This window comes from Teleopsis dalmanni, chromosome X, assembly GCF_002237135.1.
Source record: "Teleopsis dalmanni isolate 2A chromosome X, ASM223713v2, whole genome shotgun sequence".
In the NCBI taxonomy this organism is placed as follows: Eukaryota; Metazoa; Arthropoda; class Insecta; order Diptera; family Diopsidae; genus Teleopsis; species Teleopsis dalmanni.
The window spans coordinates 79,594,252-79,612,176 of NC_051848.1; the positions used below are offsets into that span (position 1 = coordinate 79,594,252).

A 17,925-nucleotide genomic window follows, 5' to 3' on the forward strand; every position below is an offset into this window, starting at 1 on the left:
TACAGATCTGAGGTTAATTATTGCTTAGTCTGATGAAGTGATAAACAATAATCCAGTCAGGGCGGGAAGAGAGGTTTTGTAAATAGCTCGAGTTAAGAAAGAATAAAAGTGTTCAAGTGCACTGGCTCAAATAGCTTCAACATAATATAGTTTAAATATATTCATGCATTTTAATCATTTGGCTTGTTATTCCGCATTACACAATCCATAACATAAATCATCTCAGCAGTATGTCTGGAACTTTAATGTGTGAAAAAAAGTAGAAGTCTTGAGAAGCTATATTAGAATCTTTAATTAATTCCATGTTTTGAGTGTGCAAAAAATCAATTATTTGATTCAATGTGTGAAAGCTCACATGACTGTGATGGGGAATTCTTCGTCTTTGATGTAGAAACAAAAACATATATTTGTATGCGAACTTAGGTTTAAAATGCGGAGCTTAATTCAATTCAAATAACTAATTCAATGTTTTTAGTGCCCAAGAAAAACTGTATTTTCATCGAAAAGACCACGCTTTTAGTGATGGTGTATAGTATGTGATAATTACTTTTTCATTTTTGCGAACATTTTCACGAAAGTAATTATGGTGCATAACTCTTCCCAAACAAAGAGACAATTGTTTGTCTTAAAGTACTTTAAGCACGAACAATTTTAGCTAGACACAATTATCAAGAAGCAGTCATACGATTTGATCCCGATTTCCCGGGTACACCGATTTGGTAAAGAACTTTAGTGAAGACAGTTTCCACTAAGTTATTTGGCAATATAACTAATTTCTAAAGGTTGAATCGAGGTTGAAAGTCGTAAACTTTTTACATTGAATATGTACTAACAAACTGCATAGAATAGCTGTCGTCAATTGCTACATGAAATTTTTATGTTTATGAATACATGTTGAAGATGGTGCATCGACTGGTTAATGGCGTTTTAAAAATGTTCAAAATTTAAACCTAGTATCTCAAAAACTAAGTTGTGTTGATGGATAGCTTCGTGGAAAAAATTGTTCAAAATAGTTGTCTGCAGTAAAATTCCTCGTCAGATGGCCCTATACGGAAAATTGAATTCGTGCCAATTACGCAGTCAATTGCTGTTTAGTTTTAGAGTTAGATGCATATACATAGATTCAAGGTTTATCGCCTGTCACAATCTCAGACACCGACATTTAATTTCTGGAGCAGTTCTTTGTTCGAAGAGAGCAAAAATTTTTTATTACTACAACAACATTTTTTTTTTTTTTTTTTTTTGTTTTTGTAGACACCAATTCAAGGTTTCAGAACCCAAATTTTTTTCTTACTCTTGATTTCCCTGTCAATTTATTCTAACCAGCAACAAATACTAGAATCTATTTCTAGAAATTTAAAATACTTTAAAGCTTTAAATATATTTAGTCTCCAATAACAACTTGTGTCGCCACTGTACCTTAGGTTACCTAAGTCTTACAGTGAAATAAATGACGATATTGCCTTATAACTTTCTTCATAGTATCCATGTTTTCTGAATGGTTCTCATGAATTTCTTGTGAAGACAAATGACATTCTCAATGAAACTAATTGTAACCATTTCAAAGGATGTGAGTTTCTTATCAGAAGTCATACTAAGTGCATCGACATATATTTATGTATATTATTATAAAATATATATTGACACCATTATCAATTCACTGTATAAAATATTCAGATATAGAGATATTGCTTAAATGCTTAACCGCTCTAAGTAAGTTAGTTGTCAAAAATGACAATGTTTCAATGGAAATATTTCCAGACGCCTAAAAATATTTGGAGTTGCCAATCATAACTACATAAACGGTATGAAATTTGTATGTCAGAATTTTGGATATATTTGTGGTAAAAATCGCTCTGAATGGCTTTTTATATCAATCATATGGGAATACAGAAAAATATAGAAGGGCGTTTTTACGTCATTGTCCCAAAGAAACACAGCTAATCCTCCTTGGATCTTAAATTAATCAATGCTGTCAAAATGAGCGAGGCACTGTGCACTCAACATGTATATTTTTATCCTGCGTTCATTAAACGGTGATTGCTAATGGGTTTATAAATCGGACATCTTTTTTTTGGCCTCATCGTCTCCAATTTGCCTCAAATTTTTTTTATGAGCTCATTTCATAAAATAAGGAGACCCGTATCTGGGGAAAAAATTTGCAAATTTTGTTTTTAGGAGATATGGACCAATGGGTTTTTGAAAGTTGGCATTGTGGACACATTTTTAAACGTCCATATCTCCAGCTTTATAATTGATAAAACTTAACTTTTTTTACGTCTTAAAGATAATTGATTGAACTTTTGATAAATAGTTTAAACAAATAAGATTATTAATATTTAAGCACTAATATTAACTGTTAAATTTCAAAAATAAAATTTCTTCAAATGTATTCTGAGTATTTTTATTTTTTATATTTTAATTATATTTAGCATTAAACTTTACTGAGCAATAAAAATTTTCAGTATGGCATTATTTTACGAATTTTTTTAAAATTTTCTTTTCTCTCGCAAAACATATCAAGCACATGAGTACTATATTTCCGATAAATGAATTAATTCTCAAAGAACACACTACAAAAATTCTTAGATGTTATTCTTGATTTCTATTAGCAATAAAAGTCTACATAAAATACAAAAATTTCAGGACTAGTCTGTGCTTAGAAGTACTTTTAAAAATTTAAATTATCCCGCGCATTACAGCACACACATGATTTCTCAGTAAAAAAAAAAGGAATATGTCTCACAAATTCACCTTTTTTACTTCTTATTTAGATTAATCAATAAATTCTACTTAAAAAATAAATATTTCCAGTGTGGCATTTAAAAGTAATAAAAAAAAATTAATTTATCAGTCCTTCTAAACGTCACTCATACGCACCGTAACACCATTTAATCAATTTTACACAAAAAATGACACAAACGTGTTTATTTTTGATTTTTAAATTGAATATATATTAAATTATACATAAAATATTAACATTTTAAATTAGTTACGCATCATCTCTATTTTTAAATGATCAATTATAACAGAATTAAACCAAAAAATTTTTATATATTGAAGAATTAAAAAATTAGTTAGTTCCATACTAGCTGAACTAATTATATTCTGCGCAGCTAAGAAATGCTATAGGAAATAAACTGTGAGGAATTCGATAGCAAGCATTTAGGTTCCCCTATTTTAAAAAGATATTGGCATCAAAGTTGTTGAGTAAGTTTGACAAGGTTTCAGTTTCGGTTTGGAAAACGAACAAACAAGTAAAATCTGGAGAAAAAAATATGTAACAGTTGTCGTATTAAACTGGCGATGGGGGCCAAATAAATGTGGTGTTGAGTATTTTCTTTATAAATGTATTATTTCTTCCACAAATGTAGTTATATTTAAATATGTTATATTAATAACTGTGTTGTTTTTACTTTCAGAATAAAAAGAAGGAAGGAGTTACATCGGCAAAAAACAGCCAGTCATCGAGCGAAAAAAATATTCAATAAGCAAATAGTAGCAATTCGGCAACATATGAAACTGAGGTCAGAAATTATGCTCTAAATGCATTTAATAAAGCACTCTTTCTAATTAGCAGTACCCCTTTTACATTGCAAAAACTTGAACTGTTAAACTTAATCTGAGTCAATATTCAAGTAGAAAAATAAAGGATATCACTGAACTGATAAAAACATAAAATTTGCAAAATTCCTCCCGATGAATCCAACAATAGCGATGCAGAATATGACCATGCATTAATTTTAGAGAATTTATAAGAAAAATTCAAGAAAAAGAAAATTGCTATACTACATGCACAGAATGTTTTCTAAGGACCTGCGCCAATTGTCCTGTAACTGAAAACTTCAATCAACAACTTCTGAAGATCTTTGATGATAACATCATTGAAACTATTACAGTTAAACAATAGATTTGTCAAGAAAGAAGTACATTAAAAACTTTGACATGGCCAGTAGACGAAAATTTTACAATTCTTAACTGGTGGTTTAGATGGCAACTAGCTGTTTCATTCCTCTATCCTTAAAAAACATGCAGAGTTTTTAAAGGGTAAGAAACAGAATTTTGCAAAAAGTGAATGTATCAAAAATCTATTCAAGACATACACTGGAAAAACGATCAGGCAATAATTCATTTTTTTCCAATATACCACAGTGATGAAAATAAAAAATTTAGTTTAAGTATCTGACTGTTTAAGTCAAAAGGTAACTGCCGTACATTTGTTCCAAAAATACCCTATTAAGTTCATTAAAACAATTAAAACGGATATAAAAAAATTACTTTTTTTTTCTATGGATCGGTTTCACAATATAAAAATTAAAAAAATTTTCTTTATTAAACGTATCACAACGCGAGCTTTGGTTTGGAGACAGAATGACACTTTTTCTCAACATCACACCACAAAGAGCCATGTGACTGCTTAGCTGGAACCTTAAAGAGGAATACTGTAAGAGCTAGCTTTCAATGAATACATAATCCAATTCAAACACCGAAGGAGTTATTTAACTGGGCTAAGAAATGAACTAAAATTAAACATCACTTTAAAGCAGCTTCATCAGTAAAAGGTACATGAAAATATTACTGCTTTATTCCCAATTCGAAATAAAAATTTTTATTTCTCCGTGAAACTTAAAACTGAATCTAAATTAAAAATAAAAAATGAAAATTTTCGGAATACATTTGGACAATTTTTTTTTTTTTTTTTTGAATTTAACAGTTAATATTACTTACTCATTTGGCCACAACAACCCGTAACCGAGTTTCGACCAGACGCAGCAGGTCTCTTCAGGCGCTTCTGCTACCAGTCCTGTACATCAAGTTCGGTTAGCGCTCTCTAACTTGATTCTTCCTCCAATTACTGTTTGAAACACCTTTTTCGCTGGACCATCTTTATCCACTAGAAGCCAGCCGCTGGATTTTAATTCGCTGAATTATATCAATTTCGTACAACTCCTGGTTCATTCGTATACGGTAGTCGTCACCACATCGTAGAGGACCAAAGAACTTACGAAGAACTTTTCTTTCGAAAACGTTCAATGCTGCTTCATCATTCTATGAAAACTTCCATGCTTCGATGACATACAAACAGCGACCTATAGAGCGTAAGTTTTATTTGTCGAGAAAGAACTCTACATGCCAATTACCTACTGAGCCTATAGTAGCACCAATTAGCTGATATTATTCTAGTTTGCTATGGCGGTGCCATGGTAGATAGTAGATGAAATCCTTGACAGATTCGAAGGTATGGTCGCCAGCTCTGCATATGAATGACGCACATTTCCACCAGTAGCCAACATTAACTTTGTTTTACCAATAATGTCAATATTGGTAGCGTTAGCAAGGAGCTGCACATATTTGTAAAATATTGTTCCATTACGATGAACACCTGCCCTACGTGTGATCACTTCCATGACGATATTGAAAACATCACATGATAAGGGATTACCTTATCTGAAGCCTCGCATGTTATCAAATGGTTTAGATAGACGCGATACTACCTTGACGGAATTACGGGTATTGTTCATCGTTATTCCGCAGAGTCGTATTAACTTTGCAAAGATACCGAGCTCAGAGGCTATCGAAAGCTCCTTCATTAACAACAAAAAAGTGATGAGTGTCGAAATTAGGTTTGTGGACTTTTTCCAAGTTTTGTCGCAGAGTGAATATCTGGTCAATGATGGAGCGACCAGGTCGAACGCCACACACTTATAAGGCGCACAGTACATTTGAAAATATCTTGAATGCGACAGGCTGATTTCGCGATAGTAGACACAAATCGTTTCTAAAAACCCCGTGGATCAATATCTGCTACCAAAATAATTTTAAAATTTTTATGAAAGGAGCTCATAAAAAAAATTCAGTCGAATCGAAGGTGATGAAGTCATTTTTTCCCAGAATCCGTCCGATTTGTAAAAGAATGACCCACATGCAAGTATCTTCAAGAACTTTTAAATATTTTATATATTAATGTGAGAAATACATTACCTCAAAAGGTGATTAATTAAATTCTGAATCCTATTACAAATTTGGCAAGCTATATGAGTTTGGGGAAAGACGCTTACGTTCATTGCAGCTATCAGAGTGATCCACAATATGTGAAAATTGACTTAATCAATTTCAACATAATAAATTTCACTTCGTCTTTATTAAATTTAAAATATTAAAATTTTATTTTAAAAAATCTTTCCGATTTTAATTATATTTAATGGATAAATTTTCCGCTTCGAACTTCGATGCAATTGTGTTGTTGTTCTTGTTTAATGAGTTTAACTCAAACATCGCCAACTGATTGTGATTTTATGAAATGAAAGCAAAATAAAATCATTTTTTCCCTCAAAATGAGTCATTCGTTTGTGTGTGTGACTTTCACACGTACACACGTACACACTCACTAACCCTCACTAACACTCAGTAATATTGAATGTACAAATGTACAATATTCGTGTAGCAGCAGTCGTTACGCTTAACACCATATGCTCGCTACTCTACATGTTGTCTGTCTGTTCGACTGCCGCTCAGTGTATCATTGTATTAGTGCGTTTGTTTGTGTATGGTTTTGTATGGTTTTTGTGGCTTTAATTAAAGACACTCAAATGGCAACAGTTTTGTGGTTTTTATTATTAAGAAAATTTAAGTGTTATTTTGGGGGTACAACTGCAAAATGTTCGCGATGGCGGAGAAGGGTGTGAGTGAGTTGAAATAAAATATTTAATTAACTTCATTTTGTGGTATTGAATAATTCATACATTAAACTGAATATATTGAATGCATTAAAAACTTCCTAATGGTTGTATAAATTTAATAGTAAGAAATGAGCTTCCACATATCAATAGCACAATATATATTGCATACATTATATATGAAACATATACGACTATATTATATATTTTAAAAAATTACTCATTACATCTAAAAACCTTTTAAGTAAAAACTTTGTGTGCTTTATATAATTTTAATCATTAAAAAAACTCAAATCTATATCAACCAATAGGTTATTGGATTCGCTTGTTCACTTTGACATCCAATCCCGTCTTTATATTACAAAAATAATTAGTATAATGGTTAAAAAATAAAAACTTAGCAAAGTATAGACTAACAAATTTTTATTTCTTTCCCTGTTTTCTTTCAATGCATTTAATCCAAAACTTTTTTGCAGTCGCCCCAATAATACCGTCGACTATCTATTATCGGTTTGGAAGTGTGGTATTCCTATTTCCGAGGTGCTCCAGCTTAGTTCATGAGATATCGAGGTTGTAATTTATATATTGTTCGCATTAACGAAAGCCAAACTCGCCATTTAGCGTCAACTGGTAACAGTGGCGTAACTACAGGGAAGCGACTGGAATCAACGCTTTCGGGCACCCGAATTAATGGGGCCCCATTATAAATTTATTTTTAATGAACTCTCAAAAGTGGGACGAAAGGTTTTATATTGGAATAACATAAATTTTGATTTTTGAACAAGGTTGCATTTGTAATTTCAAGAAAATCTTTAAAATTTCTTTGTGTTGAGCGAAACGAACGAGAAGAAACATTAAAGAAATTACCAAAACTGAACAATTTTTAAAAAATAAATTAAAATAAAAGTGAAGAAGTAAATGATTTAAATGATGTCTTTGCTAATTGTGATACACGAAATAAATGGACACATTGTTCAAATACTGAAACAGGTTTCTGAACAGACTAATTCTGCCGACCACTAAAGAAGAAAAACTGAACAGACTAATTCTTCCGACCACGAGAGATTACAAGGACCATTTCCGAAGGATCTTATTCAAGATAATAGAAGTTTCAATGCTTCATACTATAATTTAAAAACAATATATGGAACAGCGCCACGACTTTGGATATGCTATTCAATGTTATTAGATTCAGTATATTGTAAGTCGTGCTGGTTATTTTCTAATCGAACAAATCAGTGGAGTTCTGAATTTCGGAATTGAAAAAATTTGTTAGGAAAAATAAAAATACGTACATCTATAACATTTAGTAGGCTAATTTCAATCAAATCAAATGGTGAACAGGGTCCGCTCCCGAAAAGTATGTGTGTAAAGTTTCATTCGAAGACTTCAAAAGCTGAGAGAGTAATTTAAACTGAAAAAGTATATATATACATATACTGATATATACTTTATGGTATTTTCGACGTTTTCTTTAATGCGTTATGAAAATCTTGACAAGCTTAGTTAGGCCCTTAGTTAGAATTTTCTTATGGGCCTAAAAAATGTACTTACGCCACTGACTGGTAAATGCAATTTAAAATCTGATAATACACACAACTGGTAACAACGAGTAGAGGCATGTCACATGACCAGAGAGAGACTTATGGCACTCATAAGTCTCTGTAATTCCAATAATTTCTTACATTTAAAAATAAATTGTTTAAACTTAACTAGTGGCTAAATCAATCTGTTAATACAATTTGCTAGAAACTGAAGCAATTTGTAGAATATTCATTGGAATTTACCATGCCGGTAAATGTGTCCCAGAAGACAATATGTGCTTATTGTCTTCTAGGAAGAGAACTTTTATTTAACAACAGTTAAATAATATTGTTAAATACTCGTCATTGATCTTTAGCTGCAAAAGATCATTCCTTACATGAATTATATTGCCTACATCCTAAACAGCTATATCACTTCTTCGAAGTTGATTCAGTGGGTAAAGTCCATGGTATAGTTATTTTCAGTTTTAGGTATCAGAGCAAAAATGTGTAGAAAATATGAAATCTGTTGGCAAAAGGTTTTCCCAATAAAAGTTAGTTTTTTCGGATTTTACATAAAGTTTGTTTGAATATTTTCTGTAAAAACATCTACAGTTCGCAGAATAATTGACTATAATTTTTTGAAAATAATAATTTAAAATTTTGATAGAACAACTTTAGAATTTTTGTTTTTATTTAGTTGTAAATATCTAAAGGTATTGTAAATATTGTATAAATTATAAATATTGCATATCTGTACATATTAATGTGAATTCGTCATACTGTTGCTGTTATAGTCCACAGGTAGCAAATGCAGTTGTTGGTGTGAAATTAAAATCACTGTTACACGTAATATAACCAGGGGATCAGAATACATATATATTTGCACAACAATATTCTTAATTTCAAGCTTACTGACCTTAATTGATGGTACATCAAAAAACTTATTGTATGATTCAATTTGTTAATCTTACAGTGTATAGGTTCAAAAGCTGTTATAAATGTGCAAGAAATATAAATTATCCGACTCACCTTTGGTTAAGACTTCTGATTACTATAAGAAATCTAATTTTTAATTAATCTTATAGAAATCACAAAAGATACACGCTAAAATAAGTTCGAATAAAAAACACATAATATGTTCAATTAAAAATTTAACGACAAATAACTTTAAATAAGTATTTCTCAAAGAGTGATGTGTAATTGGTCTCTAGTTAATTATTGACAATTTACGCGTCTCGGTAATAAGTTATTAAGCCTATACTGTTTACATCTAGCATAAGAAACTGTAGAACATTAATTGGTGTATTGAGATGTCAATATCTGGTCGCATCACAAGCGCACAAACTAAACCTAATTTGCAGCGATACTTATAGGAAATGCAATGAGCCTGATGCAAAGCAAACTCTGGAGCATCTGCTGTGTCACTGTCCGGCTCTCTCGAGAACTCGACAAAATTACTTGGGGGCTGGCAGTTTTACAGGACTGAAGCACACACCTGAGCTTTGCGTTTAAATCCTCATAAAATTCACTAATAACATGCGCATCCTACATGATGCACACTATCGCTAAGAATTATGACTCTGATCTGGTATCGCAATGGACGTTAATGGTCTACGCGTGGCTTCATATCATATCCTAAGAGATGTGAATATATGCAATTTCAAAAAGTTTTTTTTTATTTTTAAATGTTCACATTTCAGGCTCTATAAATGATAGAAACCTAAAATATTTTGGATTGTTTTGAATAATATTATTTAATAATACTAACATAATAACAATAATATTAATTTTAATAGCTTATAAATAATATAAGTAATTAAAACTGTTTATTTTTAGTTACATTTATGCAAGATTTTAGAACTTACATCTCTAAAACAATGTAAGAAATTAAAAATCAAATTCTTTAAAAGTTGATTTTCTGATCCTACTAATAAGATCGATGGAAATTGTCTTGATCTGTGGAAATACTGACTTATTTAGGACAAAATGGCTTATTGTGTTCTACATTGTGTCCTCACCAGATTTATATAAAAAATATCAAAAATACATCTGAGTCAGCCAGCATCGAATAGCGTAATTTATATTTGAGTACATTCATTTCAACGTAAATTATCTACCAAACACAAAATACAAAAACACAAAAAAAGCAATTCAAAAAAGATTTTATTTTTCTCTTTATATTTAACCGATATATAAATTTTGTCTCAAATATAATTAATTTTAATGCATTCTTTATTATTATAATACAAAGAGCAACTTTGAAACTCTTTATAAGCCAAAATCTAAACTTCATTTACCGCCAAACGTTACCAACTGAAAAACCGCTTTTATCCATGCTATAAATGAAATAATTCCAATTCTATGTAAGCAAACTGAAACTATGCAATAATTTCCGTTTTCATACTTTACATTTGCCAAAACCATTTTCAACTCAATCATTTTCCTCTATATTATGCACAATTTGCCATAAGAATGTATCTGCCTAATTTGGGAGCGCACAAGCAAACACATGGCAACTCCGCTTCACACATATGTGACGGCTTAAATGTGCTAAGCGCTCAAAACTATGCTAACAATTTAACAATTTTGTTGAACAAAAACCAGAAAAACAAGAAAAAAAGGTTACCACATTACCGAAATCTACTTGCGTAGTTAACACATTTAACGTTGAAATTTATACGTTAACAAAATCACAAATTTAACTACATAAAACTATAATTAAAATAGTTTCTTCCACAGAAAAATATACGCACGTGATTACATACATCGTACAAATGCACAATCTGAGAGCATAAAGCAATATTATTTGTTGCTCGCTTCTAACATTTTGACAAATTTTATTCATGGCTCCGTTCAACAATGTCAACTTCGAGACACGTACACAGATTTCCACAGATTTCCACAGATTTCCATAGATACACACAACTTAGACTACAGCGTTCCATTTGATATGGGCACTGTGCATAGTTCCAAGTTGTTTCAAGTTGTTTGATGGGTGGGGATGTGTGTTTATACGCAATTATAATGTTAAACTTTACCTTTGCTATGTGTACTTATAAACTAATATGCTTCAAAATAATTCCTAGTATATTTTATAATTACGATAATTGTGTTTTTAGAACATGAGAGCATTATAATCACTAAATTGAACACAATTTTGGCTACAATTTAAGAACTGATCGGGTATATAATACATAAGTACACAAACGATTGTAGTAACGATTATATTTTATAGGAGATTAAGAATTAACACCAAGCGTTAGGCAGGAAGTGAGGTGGAGGAACAAAGATAATATCACAGTAATATTTCGATTAAAATTTTTTATGTCAATAATAATACGCTGGATAGTTACAATCACCCGTGCGTAGTGAAAAAAAGTGTGCAGCGAAATTATTCTCATGAATATATGACGGTATATGTCAGGCTTGGAACCCATCATCTGAAAATACAACTCCAATTAAAACTAAGAGTCAGTCTCAGATAAGAAAACCGTATACTATTGACGCCACACGCAAACATTATATGGAACAGGATTTAAAAATATGCATCTTTAAAGTCCAAACTCTTTACAGAAAAGGTGTATCTATACAGTTGGTTAATATCCTCAAGAAATATAATGCTGACAATACCACCCTCCACGAAATGCGACATGGATGCTCTAAACGAGAACATTGTGACATCTACTGCAGCTACTATGCAATAAAGCACGAATTCGGAGTCGGATTTGAATGTTGAGAAACTTGGTTTCAACATTTACACCAATAAACGAACTAAATTCTTACCAAAATCCGTTTTAAGGCAAAATTTTTCTCCATCACCCTTATTTTTCCACATGAATCATTGTAGACTTCAACGCAAAGGTGGGTAAAGAAGACATATTTGGTGCTATTGTCGGAAAGTTCAGCCTTCATACAAAAATATGATAATGGAGGAAGGCTGATTGATTTCGCTTCAGCTTGAAACATGGTCGTTAATAGTACCAAAATCCAGCATCTCATCATACATAAGACAACATAGACCTGACAAAACGCAAGGTCTCAAATTGATCACATTGTGTTCGACGGAGGACATGCTTTCAGTGTCTTGGATGTACGTACTATTTAGGGTACAACAACGTACTATATTAAAGATTGAACCCAATCGTCAACTAACTGATTGGATGTTATCAGTATGGCTTCAGACCTGTCAATTCTAGACTTGACAAAGCATTCAGTGTGGCAAATCCTGCAGAAGATGCAAGAAAAACAAATCGACACAGACCATCCATTTGTCGATTTCTATCCCGCTATGTTTAAATTTGATATTCCAGCGAAACTTTACGGTTGTGTGAAATGGCGTTGAGCAACATCGCCAGCTCCGTCAGAATCAGGAAGAACCTCTGCCAGCTGTTTGATACCAAATGAGGTATTAGACAGTGTGACTGCTTGTTGTATGACTACTTTAACCTAACGTTACTTTACCTGGAATCATTCCCCAAATTTAGTGGCTTTATTGACTTGGTTATGTCGTTCGAATGGAATAAAGTGCTCCGGCTAGGAAGATGTTTGATTAGGTACCTTTAGGTGAAAAACGGAGTAGAAGATATCCACATTTTCGGTGGAAGGACCAGGTACCAGGACAGGACAGCAAGCAACTGATTAGGCTCTGGCTGGCGGAGGCTACTCGACGCAGCCAAGGACGAATGACGCCTGTAATGGTCAACTAAGTAAGTAAATATTAAAAACTGATATGGACATAAGGTGGGACGTTTTTTTAGTTACATTATTTTGTAGCCCCTAAGTGGAAAAAAGAAGATGTTTAAAAAATTATTAAAATTGCGTTAGCAAATTAAAATTAAGGCGTGCTGCAACACTCCTGAGAGTAGATAACTACGATGCAGATTTTAACTTACAACAACAACCGCCGCACTTTTCTTATTATTTTTTGATATATATTAAAACATACATCACTTAGAAAAGTATATACACACGCGGTATGGTTATTAGGTAGTTTTGAACATTTAATAGTACCATATGAGTGCTTGATTTGAAATTATAGACTGAAGAAGAATTTAATTGTAAAAAATTAAGTCGAAAGAATTACAAGAAGTAGAAATGCAGAAAGAAATATTAGATGTTAATTGATTATTGAAAATCTGAAATTTCTTGAATAAAAGCACAACGAAGATTGAGAGCTGTGCCTACCGCATCTATTTATTCGTACTGTGGCTTGGATCACCACTGGGACTAAAACTGCTCACATGATATGAGCGTGATCTATGAACACGGAATGTTAAAATGACAACTGCACTTTTGATGAAATGATTTAATGAAATAGTCGCTTTAATGAAGAGGTTAAATATTTATAATATGCATTTCAGTTAATGTTAGAAATTTAAATTTTATTAAAGCTGTATATTTTCTTATTTCTTAGCTTAATTGATTTAATATAAATGCAGTTAGAGAACTGCAATGCATTTCTGCGTTCAAGACTGTGATTAATCACTATTTCTATCACTATTTCTAACACTGTTTATTTGTATGAAATAATAATTCCAATATTATTGACGCATCAAGGTGGATGGATAACAGTTATATTTTTAGTATCAATTGAACAGGAATTTTATCGAACGGCAAAAAGAGAAAAAACTTGGCACATTCCCGCATTTTCTGCAAATTCAAAGGACTGCGTTTTTGTTTTCGTTAAACAAAGTAAGCTGAAATTGATTTAAATGTGATTTCTGCTTATAAAAATGTTATATATTCCAAAAAAAAAACATTTTTCTCAGTATCCCGAAAACAATGCTTCAGTTTCTTTTACATTCCATCCTCATCCTTTACGCTGCCTTTGTGTGTCTGTTGCCAACCAAAATAAGTTGTCGGCATTGGCTGAGCCACTGCACTGCACCTGAAACTTCAGAGACGAAACGCGTTGCTCTTAGTATTTCCTTTAGTTGGATCATTGTTATTTTTAAATTTACATATAAAATGTGCATAGACATTGTGCTAAGAGCTTTCAACCTAGAAATATGCAATCAATTTTATTTGATATTTTTACAATAGAAATGTTTCATATGCCTTTGAGCGAAATTTTGCTTTATTATTCTCATAGCTTAGTTTTCTTAGTTTTCTTTTTATTTCATTTATTTTTATTTTTATTTTTATTTTTTGTTTTCTTTTAGTATAATTTCTTTTTTATCTTATTTTTGAGAACTTTATTTTCACTACTTTTATATTTTGCCAGCCTGTCTCTTTGATTGTCTGTCTATAACAAGAATATATATATATATAGATATAGAGGTATGTATATGTGTGTGTGTATATGTGTTAACGTAACTGCCATTTTTTTGTGTATATATGGTAGTACTATTTGCTTGCAACTAATCAATTCAATTTCATATCAATTTCTGTTGTGAATATGCTCAGGTGCAACTTAGTTTTTCTTTGATTTGCATTTGTTATGGGAAATCATCCATAGGTGAAGTAACAGTGCATATGCTTTACCTAATATACACAAACAGGTACACATACAAGCAAATGCAGATAGTAAGTAAATATGTATTTTCGAATGTTCATAAGTTTCCCGCATTCGAAATTTTGTGCAAAAATGACAAAATATCAACAGGAAACATAACATTTGCAATAGAACGCTTTGTGTCTTTTCTCTACGCAAGAAATTGATTACAATTTACATTTGTCGATTTTTGCTCAAAAATAATTTAATGTAAGAATCAATTATCAATCAATAAGCTATGCAAATTTACACAAATATTGAGCATTCGATAAAGCACCAAAACGGAGCAAATATTTTTTTACGCCATATGACATTTACTTATCAAAGCAAATGGAATAACCGTTAATCAAATGTACTCGAAATAGTTTTTAACAAAATTGTGAAGAGTTTAAAATGTCAATGGGATTTACCATAATGAGAATGCTGTCCACTCACGCTAAAAGCTTCTGGCGTAAGAATTCTAATTTTTTTGCAGAGTTCAGTAAAACGCTTCTAAGTCTTGTGTAGACATCAGTATAAGTCCAATCATGCCCAATGGACGATTCAGCTATAGACGCTGGCTACCGTATTCTATATATTAAGACTACAATGAGAGTCGTCAAATAATAGGAGAGTGTGGTTAATTTGTGCGTTGGACAGAAAACTGATTTTAAATAAGATCAATCAATCAAGATCAAGGGAAATATATTTGGGTTAGAAAAATGGGTTAGTCGGCTAGTACGCCATAAAATGGGTTAGTCGGCTAAACATATGCTCATAAGTCGAAATAGTATATTCTTCGGCAGTAGTGAGTTGATTTATAATTAACTGTTTTTTCGATCATATAAATAAAATTGTGTCGATGAAATTAATATAAAACACTAGTGTTCTGTTTGAATTTATTTTATTTTTTTTATTTATATTATTTAAATATTCTTTCTAGGTTTGTTACAAACAATGCAAATTACTGATCACTTTAAAAACTGATATAACAAATACGCATATTCAAAAAACCAATAGTCTCAATAGTTCCTCAAATCATATATTGAGAAGGAAAGACATTCCATGAAATTAAAGGAAAAATAAATAACCTGATATTTGCAAATTTAAAGAATAATTATATTAATTATATTAATTATATAATTATATGTCTATTATATTTTGCAAATACGTACATTAATAATTTTGCTATAGTATTTTGTATTAATAAGAATTATTTAGGGAAATAGCCTGACTCCAGTATGCAGATCAAATACCAGTTTTCGAATAAGTGTTAAGTCGTCCGACTTAAACAATTTATGTTCAATTATATTATTAGTCTTATCAACTCTAGATATTTCAAACGTTGATTCATAATGTCTTAGTCGGGTTAAGCTGCCTGCAACATCAGTAAATTCATTTAACTCAATATCATTGTTTATTACAGTTTGAGAACCGTGGTCGTTTTTCAAACCATTTGTTTCTTTTGGTTCAATTGAGTTCAATTGAGGATCCTCTTCATCCTTCGTGTTAAGAACAGTTACAACTTTTTCATTGCAGTTTTCATCAGATTGCTTATTTAAAACTTTATCAATTATTAAATCAGATTGCTCAGACTGTTTCAAAGCGCCGAAATCCCCCTCAGATGCAGAGTTGTCCTTAATTATTTCTGTAGATTTTTTCTTAAACGCCTCGTCAGATATAGAAAAAAATTCCTGACAACTTTCAGCCAACGATTGTAAGCCTTTCTCAAATAAACCATTAATCATCTGCATCGAACCACTATCAACATAGTTTTCCAGTTGGCTTTGTTGATAGTTTTTGATTACCGTTTGAATTTCGTCACAGATTAATGACTGACAAGTTGATGAATTAATTTTAAGAGCCGCTTCACTATCTGGTTTATTGTCTTCATTCATGGAATCGATTTCTTTAATGGCACCACCTACTTCACGACATGCGTCAGCATTTTCCACATGTTTTTCAACTTGATGAAAAGATACAGGGCTGTCACTTAACGCCTCAATGTCAATAGGATGTGTCTTGGAACGACCAGAATTGTCGTGTTGAATCTCTGTCTGAGATTGCGACACTTCTTCCGGAGCCTTAATAGATGTTTTTAGAATCTGATGAGTTAACGGATAAGTCATCTCGGTGAAAGCATCTGCTTTTGGTATTTGAGGCTGTGCACCTTTAAAGACAGATTAATTATTTGAAGTTACAGTTATGTTGAAATAAATGATTTCACCTTGGGACTCTTCCACAGTTGGTGTTACCATATCAAACTTTTTTTCGGCGTGATGATCCATTGTCTAAAGTTTTAAAACTCAACAGCCGATATCATACAGGTTTTAGAACTGAAAGTATGAAATTATTTTAGTTAGTTTCAACTGACATGTCTTTAAAGAGACTTTAGAAAGACATCTTTAATAAGGCGACCATGTCAATACTTGCCTTTCTGTAGAGAGATGAACGTCTAACTTTAAGAAAGTTTGATTGAGTTCGGTATTATGTGTACGAATGTTAACCAATGATAAAAAAAAATAAACTCAACTGAACATTTCAAGCAAAACATACGTGATTAATGTTTCAAGAATTTTAGTTAATTTTTATTGACTGTAGTTTTGTATAATCTGAAGAATTTGAAATTTCTAATGTGTACTTTGTTTTTATTTGATCTTACTAAGCGTCTATAATGGTTACATTTAGGCAAGATCTTTTGTTTCGAACGCAAACACCTTTAATTTTGAATTTTGTTTCCGAACTGAACGGCTGTTGTGAAATTTGACTTTAGGTTGTTAAGCCTTTATGAACTGCGACCAGCTTGACCTATTGTGCGCCCATGTATTTAGAAGTTTAGTATATCGAGGAAACGAATCGGTTCTTCCGGAGGAAGCTTTTGAAAGTGTGCACCTAGACTTTTGTGCCTCTTGTTGCCTAGGGTATATCTCTAGAAAATTGAGTAGTAGGTCTTTGTGGTGAATTGCATGGCTCATACATGTGGCGTTTTCGACCCTGTTAACGATTTGTAGGTGTTCAGTGAGATTGTTTGTTGTAGGAATGTTATGAATATATGTAAAATAAGAATAGTAATAGTTACAAACTACAGATTATAATAATGAAGATTTTAGTAAAAATGTCTGTTTTTGAAGTAAATACGCAGCAACTGTGAAATTAGTATTTTTTAACCGAATTGATCGTATGAGGGTGACCTTTTAAGTCTTTCGCCTAGCAATGAAAACGCAGTAGTTAATCAGTGAAAATGGTTTTT

The 17,925-nt window shown here is 31.7% G+C and overlaps 1 protein-coding gene across 1 annotated transcript; it reads right to left on the reverse strand.

Annotated features, from left to right (window-relative positions):
* Nucleotides 1-15,837: 15,837 nt before the first annotated feature.
* Nucleotides 15,838-17,238, reverse strand: LOC119689622. The gene is made up of 3 exons (XM_038104490.1): nucleotides 17,109-17,238; nucleotides 16,903-17,011; nucleotides 15,838-16,845 (listed from the first exon to the last, which is right to left on the reverse strand). The coding sequence occupies exons 2-3, from the start codon at nucleotides 16,961-16,963 to the stop codon at nucleotides 15,893-15,895; spliced, it is 1,014 nt and encodes a 337-aa protein (XP_037960418.1). The 5' UTR covers nucleotides 16,964-17,011; nucleotides 17,109-17,238; the 3' UTR covers nucleotides 15,838-15,892.
* Nucleotides 17,239-17,925: the final 687 nt, after the last annotated feature.